Genomic DNA, 18,139 nt, shown 5'->3' on the forward strand with positions numbered 1-18,139 from the left:
TTAACATCTGCTGAAGGTTTGTTTGCATCAACTGCGGTGGAGCAGAACATTAAATGGCTAGGCACGCTCAGAGAAACCGTCTAAACCAAGATAGCTCAATGAGTTAGTGTCCAAAACAAAGCCCCAATAAGGGCAGGTTTACCATTGTTAACATAGTGCTCTGAATAAACAAACCTGTTTCAGCGCCTCCTCTGTCATAAGGAAGTTTGCTTTATTCTGAAATAAGCTGAATCTGCCCATGGTAAACAAACAGCTTCAGCTGAGAACAACTCATGAAACCATTTTGATTTTATTTGCTGAATTCGTGGCACTTCAAAAAGGTTATGATAGCATATTTAAACATTCTAAAGAGGCTTTACAATGCCTCTTGTACTACATTTTATTTTATTCATGTGAACTGTTACTATATCAAATAAGTTCTGTTTTGTTAAACAATGTCTACTAAAGGCATTGACCTGATTTGATTTGACCTGGCTCTTGTAAATGAAAAACATATCATGTTACTAGGTCTGTTACCTTATAAAATAAGCCTATACACTCTTTGATGAAAAGACTAGATGAACAGCATGAAATGGAGTCCTTAGGACATCAAGTATTCAGCCAAAGAATCCAAATGTCTTTTGGGTTTCTCGGTCTCTGGCTTTGGCCCAGTACTATGTCAAATGAGCAATGAGCATAAATAAAAAAAATTGAATTGTATTAAATGTCCTATAAGACAGTCAATTCATTTCAGTCCAGCTGGACTGGTGAGGAAGAGTGTACGATTCTCCAAACCAAAGTCCTCCCCAGTACTTGTCTTTCTGAGATTCAGTAACGCCTCCTAACATTTGGGGCAGTGTTACGCCTCGCTTATGGCCTCCCAGTTCATGGAGGTGAAGTCCGCTTCAGTCAGGTTAACCGTGAAGGGTCCCTCAACTCTCTGGGGTTCCACGTGCTGATCCTGAGAGGTTGTGTTGATGTTGTTAACACGCCAGGAGTTGAGGGGACGGATGGATTTCTGGAAGCGCTGAACACAAGAAACGTATGTCAGAATGAACATGTCACACACATACCTGCTGATACAATTCTAAATAAGAAAAAATAACTCTGGCACAAAATATATTTATTTTAAAATTCTCTAAAAATTACATTATATGTATGTGTATATATATATATATGTATATGTATATATATTATAGTATATTATATTATAAGGTAATAATAGTATATGTGTCAAGATTCTTTTTAATGTTTTTGAAAGAAGTTGCTTATGCTCACAAAGGCTGCATTTAGCTGATTACAAATACAATAAAGACACTAATACCGTTAAATATTATTATTATAATTTAAAGTAACTGTTTTCTGTTTTAAAATGTAATTTATTGATGTGATGGCAAAGCTGAATTTTCGTTTCATTACTCCAGTCTTCAGTGTCACATGATCCTTCAGAAATCATTCTAATATGCTGATTTGCTACTCAAGAAACATTTATTATTATTATCAGTATTTGAATCAGTTGTGCTGCTTAACATTTTTGTGGAAACAGATACATTTTTTTCAGGATTTTTTTTTTGATGAATTAAGGTCAATTGAACAACATTTATTTGAAAAAGAAATCTTTTGGAACATTATAAATGTCTTTACTGTCACTTTTGATTAATCTTATGCATTCTTTCTGAATAAAAGTATTAATTTCTTTGAATCTTACTGACCTCGAATGTATAAATAAATATGGTGGTTTTGAAGGGACTTACATCTTTAAGAGTGCCAGACTCTTTACTGACGGCCACTATGGCCCAGATGAGAATCTGCAGACAGCAGAAGGCGCCCATACATACGCCCAACGCTTTGCCCCAGGTTGGGTACACATAGGTGCCATAGTGCAGAGACGTTCGGTACATCTCGATGAAGATGTAGGTCAGAATGAACTGCACAGAGAAAACAATCTGAATATAAAGACTGAGGCCTCAGTCTGTGAATGGGACTATCACTGTTAATGAGATTCAGTGTCTCAGCAACTGAATTATTCATTACGCTGGATGCAGGGCAGTCATGGTGTTTGATTCCACTCTGCAGCAGAACCAAGTTTCTGACTGTACTGCAGTGTGATTCTGCTCAAACCCTTATAGATGAATATTTCCATTTAACATTTACAATTATATAACTGTTCATCTTAAACAGAAACCTCATAACATGCATCATTACATATTAAAACATGAGGGTGATTTCAATAAACCAAACCAAAAACAGGACACCCACCGTTAGCAGGAAGGGGGTGAAAACCACCCAGCAGGCTTTGAAGTACAATAGCAGTTTTGTGCACCAGGGAGGACAGTGACAGATCATGTCCACAATGTCCTGACAGAACTGGTTCACCCCTGCAATTACATCAGCATATGCAAATATAATATAGATCACAGTGCAGTCACATCACCTATAAAGAACTGCAGCTAAAGCCCGGCTCACACTGTACAATTTTGGCCACGATTTGGTCGTCTGAGACTAATTTTGAAAATCCTAAAAGATTCCTATAATCCTAGGCTAAAATCTGTAGTCTTTGTTTGACATGTTTCATATGATTCGTTGCCTTTGCTATGATAAACACCGGTTGTGCTGCAGTTTTCATGTGGGTGTGTAGTGCTGTTTGCACTATTCTGCATAAATACGCCGGTATTGCCGCCATTCATATACTTTTAATGATAGCCAACATTACAGCCCCAACAATGCAATGCAGCTCGCATTCACTGAACGTGTATGTATGGGTTGATAAGGTAAAACTCCGGACAAGTTTTCTTGCGCGCACCCGTTTTTAACGCGTCTTGACTGTCGTGACATTAATGACAACTTAGGTTCCCAGTGTGACATGATCATCATGTTCATACAGTCTGACAAGTACAATCCTAAACGACTTTTAAAAAAATCGCACAGTGTGAGCCTGGCTTAAGACAGTGTGACATGTGACAGAGAAGTTGTTATTATTTAGCAGATGCTAATCATGAGACATTAATACATGGAAACAGGGTGACTGACATGTACAGGTAAAGCAATAAAGTACAGTTTGTTTTTATGTGCCATTCAAGGCAGGTTTATCTTAAATAAACGATACCACAATACCAGACTTGGGCAACAAAAAAAGTCTTAAAGGAGTAGTTCATACAAAAATGAAAATTTTCTAAAAATGTACTCACCCTCAGGCCTTCCTAGATATAGATGAGTTTTGTTTTTTTTCATAGGAACAGATTTACAGTATTTAGCATTCCAATTAATCCTTTGCAGTCAATGGGTGCCGTCGGAATGGGAGTTCAAATGATAAAAAACATCACAATAATCCACACAACTCCAGTCTAGCAATGAATCAACATCTTGTGAAGAGAAAAGCTTTTTGTTTATAAGAAACAAATCCATCAAGGCGTTTTAAATGTAAACAGTCACTTCTGGCCAAAATTTGAGTCCATAATCCATAATAGCACTTCCTCCAGTGAAAAAGTCCCTGTTGTCCTCTCACATCAAAATCCACTAACATATTTGTTTAGAACTGTTTTGAACAGTTTTCACTTATAAACAGTAAAAATGCATATTTCTCTCCTGATTCAGATGAGATGATTTTTTTCACTTACAAGCAAGCAGCTTTTCACTTTACAATGTGTTAATTGATGGACTGGACTAATGTGGATTACTTGTGGATTATTGTGATGTTTTTATCAGCTGTTTGGACTCATTCTGACGGCACCCATTCACTGCAGAGGATCCATTGTTGAGCAAGTGATGTAATGCTACATTTCTCCAAATCTGTTCCAATAAACAAACTCATTTACATCTTGGGTCAAAGAAGGTTAGTACATTTTCAGCAAATTTTAATTTTAGGGTGAACTATTCATTTAATGTTCATGTTGTGAAAATTTGATTTAGTAGAAATCTGTGTAGACTTTATGATAAAATAAAATACAAATGTGTGATCCATCTAAAATAAATAAATCCTTATTATTTCATGTAATATCTTATGAAGTGCCTCCGATAAAACTGAATATGTGTGTTGTGTTCTTCATCAAAAGCCCTACCAATATCAGCCCATCACCCAGGAGGAAATAAAAGTGAGTGTACCATAAAAGAATGAGATGCCAATACACATGAAGAGAGTAATGATGATGAGACCAAAGCTTGTGCTGAATGAGTCTATGAGTGTGAACCAGTATATCCCACCCTGTGATGGAAAAACACAAAATAAAATGAAAGTCTATGACAACAAAAACAGTGATATCATTAAAAGAATCACTAATAGACAATATGAAGATGGACAAGATAATGAATTATGATTTTAAACATTACAGATACATTACTAAACTCTGGACATCTGTACACATGTATTTACTATTTATAAAACCGTCAACCACTAAATCCTATTATCGGTCAGTTTGTTGCTCTTACATCAGTGATGAGCAGCAGGCCCATGAGATAGAAGGAGAAACAGAGCAGCGCCAGGAACAGCGTCTTGTGCTTCAGATTGGATCTGAGCTGAGGAAACTCATCCAGCACAGCTGTACAGATCCCCTCCATGTTACCAAACTGCAGGAGAGAGAAAGAGAGAGAACTTCACAATAGCAAGAATTAAACAAAGGACTAACTTGTCAAGAGTGTACAAATATGTCCGTTTCCCTGACGTCTATATCAACAAAAATAAAAAAATCAGAGGTTTGCTGTTAGGGCAACATAAGGACAGATGTGTGCCATCATCCGTTTACTCTCACATTCACATTTATGCATTTGGCAGACACTCTTTAATATATTCAAGCTATATTTTATCAGTATGTGTGCATCCTGGGAACTGAATTCATGACCTTAATGATAGTAGTGCCATGCAAACCATATATATTTACAGGTGAAACTTATATATCAATATTATATTTACATATACTATAATATATATATATATATATATATATAGGGTCAATTTTTAATTTCACATTGTCTTTAACAAACTAATGTTATGGCAGTACATGGGTAGAAACTGAAATCTGAGACACAGAGACAAACAGGGATTTCAGGTGATGACAGAGGAAGGAAAACCGCTGTGTGTTCATGCACATTTACTGAAATGAGTGTTGTAGCTCAGTGATGAGCTGTGCAGTAGGACAGGATGTACATGGTTATTTCACACATCTCTTGACAAATCTCCTTCCTGAGCACTGGTGTTTCATACAATCATGTTTCTTATCTGAAAACATGGAAACCTGATCACTTGGATTCATATCATACACAGTTCCCACACTTTTATGGATTTAATTTTTTTTTCTCGTTTTTATAGAAATAAATGGGCAGAAGATTTGTATGTCAGGTACAAGTCTTTTGAATTCAACTGAACTACTGTGGATTCAAATTATTATTCTTATGCATACACACTTTTATTCAGAAAGGATGCATTAAAATTGATCAAAAGTGACAGTAAAGACACTTATAATGTTACTTCTTTCCAAATATATATATATATATATATATGTATATATATAAATATCCTACCAACCCCAAACCTTTGAACTGTACTTTTATTGTGTATGGTGTGACTCTAGCAATGTGTCTGCCACATGAAAAACCATTAAACTCAAGAAAACCTGAATGTACTGGAGGGTCTTACCAGTGTATCCACTCCCAGCATAAAGAGCATGAGAAAAAACAGAATGGACCAAAACACTGATCCAGGGAGAAGAGCCAGGGCTTCTGGGTAGGCAACAAACGCCAGACCAGGACCTAACAAGTAAAATACAATCACCAACACTCTTAAAAATGACAAATTATGCACTGGCTTTGGAACATTAAATGTGAAAACATTTTAAGTGACTATAAATCATAGTGCTAGTGTGTGCTAAGCTATCTGGGGGATGTCAGAAGAGAGAGAAGTAACATGACAGGCTAAACAGGATGTACCTGAGTCTGCCACCTGACCCACAGGCACACCCTTCCTCCAAGCCATATGACCCAGGATAGAGAAAATGGCAAATCCTGCAAAAAAACTGGTACAGCAGTTCCCAATGGTGATGACTAGAGTATCCCTGCAAGATGAGAAATAATTTTGAGACTTTGAAGTAATGTTTCAGGGGAAAAAAACAAAGTGTTTTCCCACAGTAAAAAGCCTCACCTGATGACATTATTGTCAAATTTATTGTATGACGCCATTGACAATAGACCACCAACCCCAATACCCAAAGAATAAAATATCTGCGATGCAGCATCATTCCAAACCTGCAATGACAATACAATACAATACAGAACTGAAGGGAATGGAAACTTGCAGCATTTATTTAAAAAATGGTGTTGTTTAGGAAATTGTACCTGTGCATCAGCCAAATGGGCCCAGTTTGGAGTGAGGTAGAAGGCAACACCGTTTAAAGAGCCCTCAAGGGTGGCCCCTCTGATGATGAGGACCACTAGCACAAAATAGGGGAAGGTGGCAGTCACATACACCACCTAACATCAGAGGAAAGATGGGAAATTAATTTTTGTGTGTAGAACATATTCTCATCTGCTCTGAAATGGCTTCATATGAAGTCCACACCAGGGTTATTGAAGTTAATCAAAACTAAAACCATAAAAACATTTCCGTTACTTGAGGTAAAATATATGAAAATAAAATAAAATATTTAAAAAATTAAGGGATCTAAAATATGCCATGCAGAATAAGTTAATATGTGCTTTATAAATACTAATAAAGAGCTAATATGCTCGTAATATGCATGCTAATAAGCAACTAGTTAATAGTGAGAATTGGTCCCTAAACTAGTGTTACCACTTGATGTACTAAAATAACTAAAACTAAGACTGAAATAAACATTCATAAATACTATATAGACATGTTAAAAATCTAATAAATAATAAAATTACTTAAACTTTAAATGTAAAAATGAATATTGGCAAAAAAAAAAATCTAAATATTAATAAAAAACTGTAATAGTATCTCAATGATACTAAAATGGCCTACTGGTCTCTAAACCAAGTCTTACTGACTTCTTTCCTTTCGGGAAAGAAGCCAACTGGATGTGCTGTGCATCTCTGTAAGGCTTTCAGGTGTGTCTGGGTGAGGTCTCACCTTGCCGGAGCTGTGAATGCCCTTGAGCATGCAAAGGAAAATGACGACCCAGGCAGCAAGCAAGCACAGAGCTAGAGGCCAACGCACTGGACCGGGATCATGCAGCCCTTCACTGTTCACTACACCCAGAACCTTTTCACTGAACACACACAAACACTCGGTGTAAGATTCAAGAATTAGGTCATTGGCTTCATCGCATGTTAACAGTCTCAGAGTGTTTCAGGTGTGGTTTGTGCTACATTAGCATTAACCCCACCACAGAATACTAGAATAGATTTTACAAGTCTGTATGTGTCAGTAGCAGCAGTACTTTGGACTTGAACGCATGTTTTCTATACTTTATCACACCACTAACTGTGGTATTTTTAGATTCAAAGATGTGAACAAGCATGAAACAAGCAAAACAATTTGGTAACAGCAGTTAATGAAGGTGAGCATGACAATCAACAAAGAATATTTTACAGCATTAATTAACATATATTAATGAAAGATATTTTTGATGTTTTTAAAGAAATCGTTCATGTTCATCAGGGATGCATTTATTCGATTCAAAATACAGTAAAAACAGTAATATTCTGAATCTATATTTTAAAAATATTATTATATCCTGTCTTCAGTGTCACATGATCCATCCGAAATCATTCTAATATGCTGAATTGTTGCTCAATGTTGTGTAAATCATGGTACATTTTTCAGGATGTATTTCTTACAGCCTTTATTAAAAATAAAGGAATTATTTTAAATAATTAATAAATAATAATTTTGAATTACTTTCAAAAAAATCTTACTGACTCCAAACTTCTGAACAGTGAACAGTAGTACAGATTAATGTTAATTTTAACATACACATATTTAACATTTAAAGTTATAAATTAACGAACATATTATGAATGAATTTTAATTCACACAAACAATTATTAATAAATGCTGTAAATATTTTTATATTATATTTTTTCATTTTTAATTCATGATGCCTAATGCATTAATTAATGTTACCAAATTTAACCTTATTGTAAAATGTTACCCAAATTTCTGTGGAAAGCTTTGATAAATAATTTTTATCAAAAAAGTTTAACTATCCCAGTAATTCAAGCATTTTTACAAACTACAACATTTTTACTAAAACACAATGTAATCATTAAAATTAAATGAAACAAAATGTATTGGTTTTTATTTTAAAATCCATTTTCATGTAATTGTATTTATTTCTGAAGGAATGTCATTTGCAGACTAGTTTAGTAAATGTGTATAGACTAGAGAAACTGAGAAAAAACTAAAATAATTTTAGGGATGCACCGATACCACTTTTTTCAATACTGGGTACAGAAACCAAAAGAATAGGCCTGTGTATAATGCTAGTTGGCTTAGTTCATTTAGCAAATAGATATTTTCTTCAGTTATTCTGACAATTAATTATGCCCATTAAAATGTATTATACAAACTTTTGTTACTTTCCCTGTTCATTTTATTGCTCTATTGTATTCCATCTTTAATTGAATAGCACATTAGAGCTGCTCCATTGCAGCGGCTCAGTACTGTAATCACAAGACACTTTCCTGTTATAATGTAGGGAGCCACTCGTTATACATAAATCTTGTAACAGTGATGAACATATTTTCTGAAGTTGCGTTTTTTATCATCTGAAAGTGCTGAGACTTATATTCCAAAGCCACCTATATAATGCAATTAACGTCAAGTAAGCAAAACATGCACAACGCGCACATACATTTGTATTGTGCAGAAAGAGAGAGACACGTACAGGCTGCTAGTTTCACTTTCACTTTAAATAAAGTTGTGTATGCTTGACGTTTAAAATAAATGTTTATAATGAATGCCCCTATAATTTTTGTTTTATATTTACGATTTAGTTTTAATCCAAATGAGGCGTGTGCTAATGGAGCAAACAGCAATCAAGATCATGCAAGAGAAGTGCACGCACTCACTTGCTGTCTCTCTTGCTCTCTCTCCTTACTGTCAAGTAACTTAAAGGTGGCATATTATGCCCCTTTTTACAATATGTAATATAAGTCTCAGGGGTCCCCAGAATGTAACTGTGAAGTTTTAGCTCAAAATACCCCACAGATTATTTATTATATCATTTTGAAAATGCCTATTTTGAGTGGATGCAGAAACACGCTGTATTAGAGCATGTCTTTTTAAATGCAAATGAGCTGCTCCCCGCCCCCTTTTCCAGAATAGAGCTGCGCCATTACAGCAGGAAACCTTTGCAGGTGTTTTGAGTTGATTAGCTGATTGGCATGTCACCATATTCTAATTTGTTGGGATAGTGAATTGGTGGGTTTTTGTTAAATGTGAGCCAAAATCATCACAATTAAAAGAACCAAAGACTTAAACTACTTCAGTCTGTGTGCATTGAATTTATTTAATACACAAGTTTCACAATTTGAGTTGAATTACTGAAATAAATGAACTTTTCCACGACATTCTAATTTATTGAGATGCACCTGTATAAAAGAAAACTGACACATAGCCTACGGCGTAAAGGCTACGGCGTAGGTATGATGCAGAAGTATAAATCAGCCTTTAGACCTAAATTTTATAGCTATTGAAAAGTTGAAAAGACTCGTAGAGGAGGGAATTTAGAACATAGACTTTTGCAAAAGGAATGTAGGTGGATTGTTGATCTTAAAAGTCTACACCCTCTGGGTATGAATGAAGATTTGTCTTTGAATAGTTTTTTTAAAGAATTTAATGATATATATGGGGGACTCGAAGAGTACTTGGGTATGATGTTTATTGAAATGATTTAACGAGCGCAGGTGTTGCTTGGTAGCACATGGCACTGAGGAAGGGTTAATACCTGAAAACGTTCTGCACTTGCACTTTTGCACTTCTTTCTACATATTTTTGTGACCTCTGAACAATAAATGGAATAAGGTTATTTAGCTGCATTTGGAGGAGTGCGGATCTCTTTCATCTTTGTATCTTTGTATATTTTGGATCTAGGCACCATATGTTTTTGTCTACTGGATTTTTGGATGAGTGTTTGGCGCTACTGCCTTTTGGCGCTACTGCTACTGCTACAAATGTCCTCACAAAGTCGTAATTATGAGTGGGAAACTTTAGATATTCTTTGAGCCTACAGTTTCTGAGTTGGAGGTGTGTTAGTGAGAAAGGGATATTTGCTCGAGAAGCTCGCGCATCTGCGCCGCCAAACAGTCAATCCACTCAGCGTGCTTTGCGTATCAATACGCAAAGTACTTCATAGATATCCTTAATCTCTAATAACTCTTTCTGAACATTCTGCTCTGTTTGTTCTGTTGTCTGTGTTTCTTTGTCTGGACACAGCTCTGTTCAACGTGCTGTGTGGTATCAGCTTTTGGTATCGGGGCATTTTAATGCGTACGAGTACAGGAGAGCAGTATCGGGCCTGATACCGATACCAGTATCGTATCGGTGCATCCCTAAATAATTGAGAATTCTTACTTCCAGAAGACTTCAGAGGGACTTTGGGTGACATTAGTTTTGTTCTGTAGAGAAAACAGAGATTTTTTTTATTCTGAATAAGAAAAACATATTTGATTCATCTGGATAACGTAGATGATAATCACTGTTGTTTAAAATTCTGTTAACCTACTAGCAGACAAGTAAGACTTACTCGACAAAAGGGAATGTTATGAAGAGCATCACATGACCAGGGCAGAGGACTCTGGAAAGAACTGCCCAGGTAGTAGAACGTCCAAGCGATAATGACATTATAATAGAGACACACAAGAGTGGACACACACAACATCCCTATACCAATCCCTGCAACGAGACCAGGACAACACAATCATCTCCATTTGTTTAGCCCCGTATTTAATTACTGACTATTACAAAACAGAAGGACCATTCATTTTTACTTCTTATGCAAAGTGGAGCTACGAGACTTTAAATAATGAATATAACTCAAAACCAAATTTACATAATCACAGCCCAATTTACAAACCATGATTAAGCCACTGAGTCAATGAATTACATGTGTAATGCTACCTTTGAGGAGGGGACAACACTTCCAGACGGTGATGGGACCTGCGGCTCCATACTGGCCCAGGCTGAGCTCCATGAGGAAGAGAGGCATTCCCGTGAAGAAGAGCATGATGAAGTATGGGATGAGAAACACACCTGCAACCCCACACAGTCAAGATTCATGACTTTATAAACTTGTTTACATTATTTTTCCATTTTAATTCCTGTTGTTAATATTTATTGTTGGATTTTTAACCACTTTTATTCATACCAACAGTAAAAACAAGACAGGAAGTGATGGAATGAGGAGGCTGGATTTGAAAAATATGAGTCGGTTTCAAAGTTCACCCGCATAAGCACCACAGCTCAACAAGTTGGAGCATGTGCACTAACCACTAAGCCACAACCCCAAAATTATGTCATTTGTGCCAGTGAATCCACACTCCTAAATCACAGGCATTTGTCAATGGGATTTTTCCCTCCTCAGGATTTGTATTATTCACACATTTCACATCAAATAAGTTTACTAAAACCATGCGAAACATTTAAAAAACAGTATTACAAATAGAATATATATTGCAAATCCTTTTACATTACAAGTGCTGTTAATTCTGGATTTAACAAATCATTTCATGAACAGAACTGAAACAACAGTGTGTGTGTGTGTGTGTGTGTGTGTAATATGTAAGAGAAAAGGCAGCAATTTCAGTGTCCACTTTCACACACCACCGGCTCTCACTGTGTTTCTTTGGTTTCAATTCTGGTATTTAGCTATAGTTCAGAGTTTATCTTCAAAGTGTTGTTTGAAATTGTCAATTAAGAGTCTTTCCTTTTTAAGAATTTACTATTGTAACATGAAACATAAAACTTCCAATCTCGTTTAAGTCCAGCTCAAGGAAATGACAGTGCTTTTCTACATCACCCTCCAACAATCCATGAACAGGTCTCTTCATTTGTATTACTAACCATCTTTACATTGCAAATTTCTTCCTTTTTTGAGGCCTTCATGGTTTGGGCTCATTTGTTTCAGCGGTTTAAAGAGGAATGTGCCCTCCTCCCTACTACAGTGAAAGGTTTTTGGTTTTGGTTGGTTGGACAGAGTGCAGGATTTCAGCTTAGGGTGACTAAACATCCCAGTTTACCCATGAAAGACCCATTTACACAGGAAGTTCATAAAATCTCTTAGGATTTTTTTATGTGGGAAAATCATGGTTACTTACTTACTCATTTACATGGTTACTATCAGACACACTGATTTTTTTAATTAAGGCACGGTCACATAAGCAAAATTTACACAAAATTTTGTGGGGGAAAAAAGGTCCATTGTCCATAGCATAGTGATGTACGAAGCACAGCTCACACCAAAGTAATTTTTAAAACGAGCAGTTTTCTGTTGGTCAACACAGCAAATCTGCATGACCAACCTGAACATGAACAAAATCTGCTTTGGGAACTTTTCAGCCCTCAAGCAAAACTCCTGATTGTGTGGATTCCTATTAAAATTACAACATTTAGCTGAAAAACAGTAAATGTGACCATACCTTTACAGAATAGCTGGTGTACATCCGAACAGATTAGCTATCATATTTACTGTACGGTCACTCACCTCCTCCGTTTCGGTAGCAGAGGTAGGGGAACCTCCAGACGTTTCCCAGGCCAACACAGTAGCCAATACAGGAGAGCAGAAATTCATATTTGCCGCCCCACTGATCTCTGGGAGGCTGAGCAGGAGGAGCTGGTGCAGAGGATGGAGGCTGGTGCTCAGTTTGAGTCTGGGATACGGGACTTATGACATCGTGAGAAGACACAACCCCGTTCTGCTGTGCAGGACTCTGTCAAGAAGATAATTCAAAGCTTATGATCTCTGATCAAACACAACCATATGACAGATAAACAACACACCTCTTTGTCATCCAGAATATCTAGAACTAAAATTAAAAACCAAAATTTGCTGTCAAAATGAACACTGCTACCTATCTGGCCTTAAAACCTTCAAACTTCTAGCTTTTAAAACTACTTCACCATGGCTTTCTCAAGCCAACATCAAAGTTTGCCTAGGCTTTTTTAAATCTAGTTTACATTACTTATCTTCTCATCTGTATACAATATAAAAACATGTACTATAGTCTACTATGCAGTCCAGATTGAGGAACTAATGGTCAGTTTGGTCAGTGTAGTGTGTATCCAAGTGAACCAAAAGGGAAGTATCTTGATTGCTAAAGGAACATGGATGACACGCTACTGAAAAAGGCTGTCACCGACATCATTTGCAGGCATTTTTCATCATATAAATATTAATAACATTATCAATAATATTCATAATTATTATTATATTTTTTTTCTATGGTTGCCTATAATTCTGACAAAATGCAGGCCTACATTAAATTATGTAAGGGGGTCCTAAAGGTATAGCAACTTCATCCAAAAAATGAACATGAGTCACCATTCACTGTTATTGTATTGAAAGAAGATGCAATAAAAGGGTATGGTGACTGAAAGCTGTAATTCTCTTTTTGTGTGGAAAAAGTCAAAAAAAAATTTAAACCAAATGGGGGTAAATAATGTCAGAATTTTAATTTTTGGGTGAAGTATTCCTTAAGACGTTTAATAATACTAATCACACACACACACACACACACACACAACACTAGAGTTAGCCGTGGTGAAACGCAGCCGTGGACAGGAATGAGGACAGACGTGTTGTGTTACCTCGACAGACCTGCAAGCCAACAAGTGTTCAAACGACTCCAAGTTTCTTTCAAAACTCAAATAACATCAACCCATGAAATTTTCTCGTTTAAAATAAGTATTAGTGTGTATTTGAAGTACCTCTCTAGTAGGAGCTGTGCTCACAGTCACGTTCCCAGGTGCTGTTCTCGTCTCCTCACTCGGCATCTCCCCAGCGCTTTTCTTCTGATGCTCGCTACATTGTTCACTTAATGGTTTCATCGAAACTCCTGGTTGACTTTTAAAACAGACTGTAATGTTTTAGATACCTTACATAAACCACGTTAGAATAAAACAGAGTAACCTTGAATAAAAAGCGCAGGTGGACTCCGATGATCCATGTTGGTTGGGGGAGGGAGAAACAGTCAATGAAGGGAGGCGCCGGTGTGTGTGTGTGTGTGTGTTCCGCACACAGTGCTCACCTGTCACCTTCCTGTAGGTAAACTCGTAATGCGCCTCCTAAGAACACTACTGGTCATTCCCATTCTCCATAATTTTAATATTTATCAGTACATATGTTTAGCTTTCAGTCTGTCACTGTCTTTCTTTGTTGACAAGTCCTAGTGTCTCTATACTGCGTAATTTATGGTAGGATAATGTGTCTCAGATGTGACATCGAATGTGAAAGGTTTATTTTCGTAAGGCAAAAAAAAAACAAAAAACCGTCAGCTTTCAAACATCTCACTCTACGAAGCGAATTGTCTCGATGGAACAGGAAGCCACTTCACCAAGTTCATTACAACAGCAGGAAACCGCAGTGTGTTCTGGCTTGGTATGACATAAACTCAATTTGTGAGTCAACAACAAACGCAAAAATGTATTTTTCAAAATATATTGTGAATACATCTAAATAGTTTTATTCAGTCAATATAAATAAAATATAAGCCTACATTATATTATATTTCTATTTATATTATATTTTGGTATTAATATAAATACCAAAAGCTCTCAGATTACAAAATGGCATTAATCAACATATTATCTCAACATAAGTTCTACAAACTTTCAAATACTGAGCTCTGCAAAAACCATGACTAAAACAGAAAATAATGTAAACATTTTGCTTTATAGGGCCCAAGCCCCAAGGGGGCGAAGACAATATATTACGACATGACAGATCCCCACCAGTAAACTGATGCCTCGTTCTCTATTTATGACATACTGACACAAAGTTCAAATGATTTGCAATTGCCTCTAGGTGTTGCAGTGTAGACACAGTGTTTATTATTATTATTATCATTATTATTATTATTATTATTATCATCATTATAATTCATGGTTTTGGGGGATTTGGGTCCCGTAACATGCTCAAAAGCTCTTGAAAATTAGCACACACCTTGAGGACTGGGCAGCAGCTGGTACACGGGCGTTGCAGAGGGGCTTCACAGTGCCCCCTGGAATGCGGTGGTCCATGTATCATACATACTTGCACGTATATATATGAAACTTGGTACACATATAAGCTGCTTTCACACCATGTCGTAATTACCGTAATTCCGAGATGACAACACGTGACATTCAACTTGGAGCTGTTCACGTACCCGGACTCGGAGGTGGTGCCTACGTAGCGCCTAAATGTATCTGCTGGCGGTTAGGTGGTACAGTGGTCATGTGGTCCAAGTCATAGCTCTCAGAACATTCCCAGCTTACAAGTTGTAATTCCGAATTCTGTGAGCATGAGAACGCTTTGATGAAGATAGTGTTGCCATAGAAATGCACAATTCCAAGTCGGAGGGTTTGGAACAGTTCAGAAAAAAACAAAAAAGTGGTGCAGTCGTGACCTAATGGTTAGAGAGTCGGACTTGCAACCCGAAGCTGGCGTGTTCAAGTCTCAGGTCTGGCAGGAATTGTCGGTGGGGGGAATGAATAACCAGCACTATGCAATAGTAATTATGAAAGTCACTCCCCATACGATGACTGATATAGTAATTAATATAGCAACAATGGATGGGACAAAAAAAAAACTAATATGTTAAAATATATCTTTATTAAGTCTTGCAGTTTAAATATTATTATTAAACGTATTAATTTGCCTCTGAGTCTGTGATTACAACATGTGTAAGATAACAGCTATGATGCACAGGAGTTATTTTTGTCTACCTGATGTATTTAATGTGGGGGTGGTTCGGGTTGCGGTGTGTTTTTGTCAAACGGGTTGGGTCGGTTATGGAATTAAAATAAGTGCTGCTGTTGGATAATGGGCCGGGTGTTCTGTTAAGTACTGTGGGTGTGGGTTTACCAAACAGGACCCGTGCAGGACTATTGGACATTTTAACTGACAGATCAAGGCTGTAATATTATGGTTGTCCATTAGATGGGGATGCATTGGATAAGAAATCCTAATCCTTTTTCTTCTAAGTTTCCATCACTTAGAATGACAAATAAAGGAATAGAAACAGTTGATATGTACTGTACTGGCGATGTAGTTTTATATAATTATATTAAAAATGCTTATAGATCATTAAAATAATTAAAACATAAATAAAATAAATAAAAACAGACTGAAGCCACTGGGGTAGTGGTGGTGCAGGGGCTTGGGCCTGTCATTGCTGCTTGCAGCTATATTTTTTCACGTTATTGAAATGAGAGCATGGGATGAGAGTTTTAGAGGTTTCAGCCTTTATAAGGAGGTATGACCTGTACTTGCATACAAAATAGGTAAATGCAGTTATTCCATCTTGTAAAACCAAACCAGAAGTTTATATATACACGTATGTAATCAACAGAAATGGTTGCCAATCAAACTGTAAATCTGTAAATGGCCGATCATCATGAATTTTGGGATGTATGTGAAAAAAAAATGTAGGTTCTTTATTGCCATCAGTGGTTCCATGAAGAACCTTTAACATCCAAGGAACCTTTCCATTGCACAAAAGGTTATTTAGTGGGAAAAGGTGCTTTAGATTTTTAAAATGTTCTTCACATTAAAAAAAGGTCCTTTTAAGAAATGTTCACTCAAAGGTTCTTTGGAGAACCCAAAATGGTTCTTCTATGGCATCAATGCAAAAACTCCTTTTTGAAACCTTTATTTTTAAGAGTGTAGGATGTTTTATTTCTGCTGTGTTATATCTTTGTATTTTTTTATGTATTGTAGCTGTGCTAATTTTTTTTAGTTGTGCTACTGTCAGTCCCCTAAGGTCTGGCTGCAGTGCAGACATGCACATGCACTCTCAGACATCTGCACTACCGCAAGTGACATGAAGTCACTTGCAATCTTAAACGATTAAAACTAATTTAGTACCTTAATATACAGAGTCCTGCAAGTCACCTGTAGAAAAAGACAAGACCCACAAATCCGTGGCCACAGAACAGCAGAATATGAATGCAATTTTGTAATGCAACATCAGATAGTCCTGACATTGGCCAAGTGACACTCTGGGGTGGTGGACCGTCAATCTGTATTAAAATTGGTCTGTGGAAACAAGGAGTTTTCTTTTTAGAGCTATCCAAAATCGCAGACCGAACAGGTAGAATATACGTTTTTGGAGTTTTTTTCTTTTATTATGTAATGCTACATAAGCCAGTCCTGACATTGGCTGAGTGACACTCTGGGGGGTGTACTGTCAATCTGAATTGAAAATGGTCTGTGGAAACAGGGAGTTTCCTTTGCTATTCAAAATCATAGACAGAACAGGCAGAAAATTAGTTCTTGGAGGGCTTTTATTTTGTAATGGGACATCAGATAGTCTTGACATTGTGGGAGTGACACTCTGGAGTGGTGTACTGTTAATATTTTGTGGAAACAGGAAGTTTTCTTTTTATAACTCTATGAATTTACAGATAAAACAGGTTGTACAATTTATGAGAGGCTTTTATTTTGTTATTTCACATCAGGCAGTTATTTTGAGCACCTCAAGTGTTATGAGGATTCAGAAAAGGCCAATGAGAATTGGTGAGTGGGATTTGCATGCCACTCCCCATACTATGCGTGTAAAAGAGTGGTGGGTACTCACTCATTCAGATTGTTCTTTGGAGCCGAAAGTATTGCATCTCTCAGGCTACAGAAAGAAGCGGAGATCCTGCTAAACTGCCCGCCTCTGAAGAAGGGATGGCCTCACTTCCTCTGAAGGGATGGGAGCAGAATTTTAGTTTTTTCACAAAAAGCCAGGCAGCTGACGGCTCTTTCACGGTTAGCAAAAGGGCAGTTTCCGAATTCCCTGGGTCATCCCTTGACACTGCACGTTCATGGCCTCCACTTCGTGACAGCCATGCATCAAGTGTCTGGTGGACATGAACACTTCACCTTCCCATATTCTGCTGCCACGGGCCCATGCCAAAGCACTTCTGAGCTGTGATGAAGCATGTCTTCTTCTGCCTCTACCAACCCCCTGCACCGCGGGTCCACGGAGCAAGGTAAGAGTGTTATTACACCACACGCCACAATTT

General features: G+C 37.0%; 1 protein-coding gene across 1 annotated transcript; it reads right to left on the reverse strand.

The window, feature by feature from the left end:
- Positions 1–215: 215 nt before the first annotated feature.
- Positions 216–14,340, reverse strand: LOC107749934 (sodium-dependent proline transporter-like). Its single transcript, XM_016565182.1, has 15 exons — positions 13,856–14,340; positions 12,633–12,858; positions 11,051–11,182; positions 10,677–10,825; positions 10,505–10,548; positions 7,058–7,196; positions 6,304–6,438; positions 6,110–6,213; positions 5,899–6,023; positions 5,609–5,721; positions 4,405–4,542; positions 4,081–4,180; positions 2,239–2,357; positions 1,734–1,907; positions 216–1,006 (listed from the first exon to the last, which is right to left on the reverse strand). The coding sequence occupies exons 1-15, from the start codon at positions 13,973–13,975 to the stop codon at positions 839–841; spliced, it is 1,986 nt and encodes a 661-aa protein (XP_016420668.1). The 5' UTR covers positions 13,976–14,340; the 3' UTR covers positions 216–838.
- Positions 14,341–18,139: the final 3,799 nt, after the last annotated feature.

The sequence above is a fragment of the Sinocyclocheilus rhinocerous genome, unplaced genomic scaffold, assembly GCF_001515625.1.
Source record: "Sinocyclocheilus rhinocerous isolate Xijiao unplaced genomic scaffold, SAMN03320098_v1.1 scaffold320, whole genome shotgun sequence".
Taxonomy (NCBI): Eukaryota; Metazoa; Chordata; class Actinopteri; order Cypriniformes; family Cyprinidae; genus Sinocyclocheilus; species Sinocyclocheilus rhinocerous.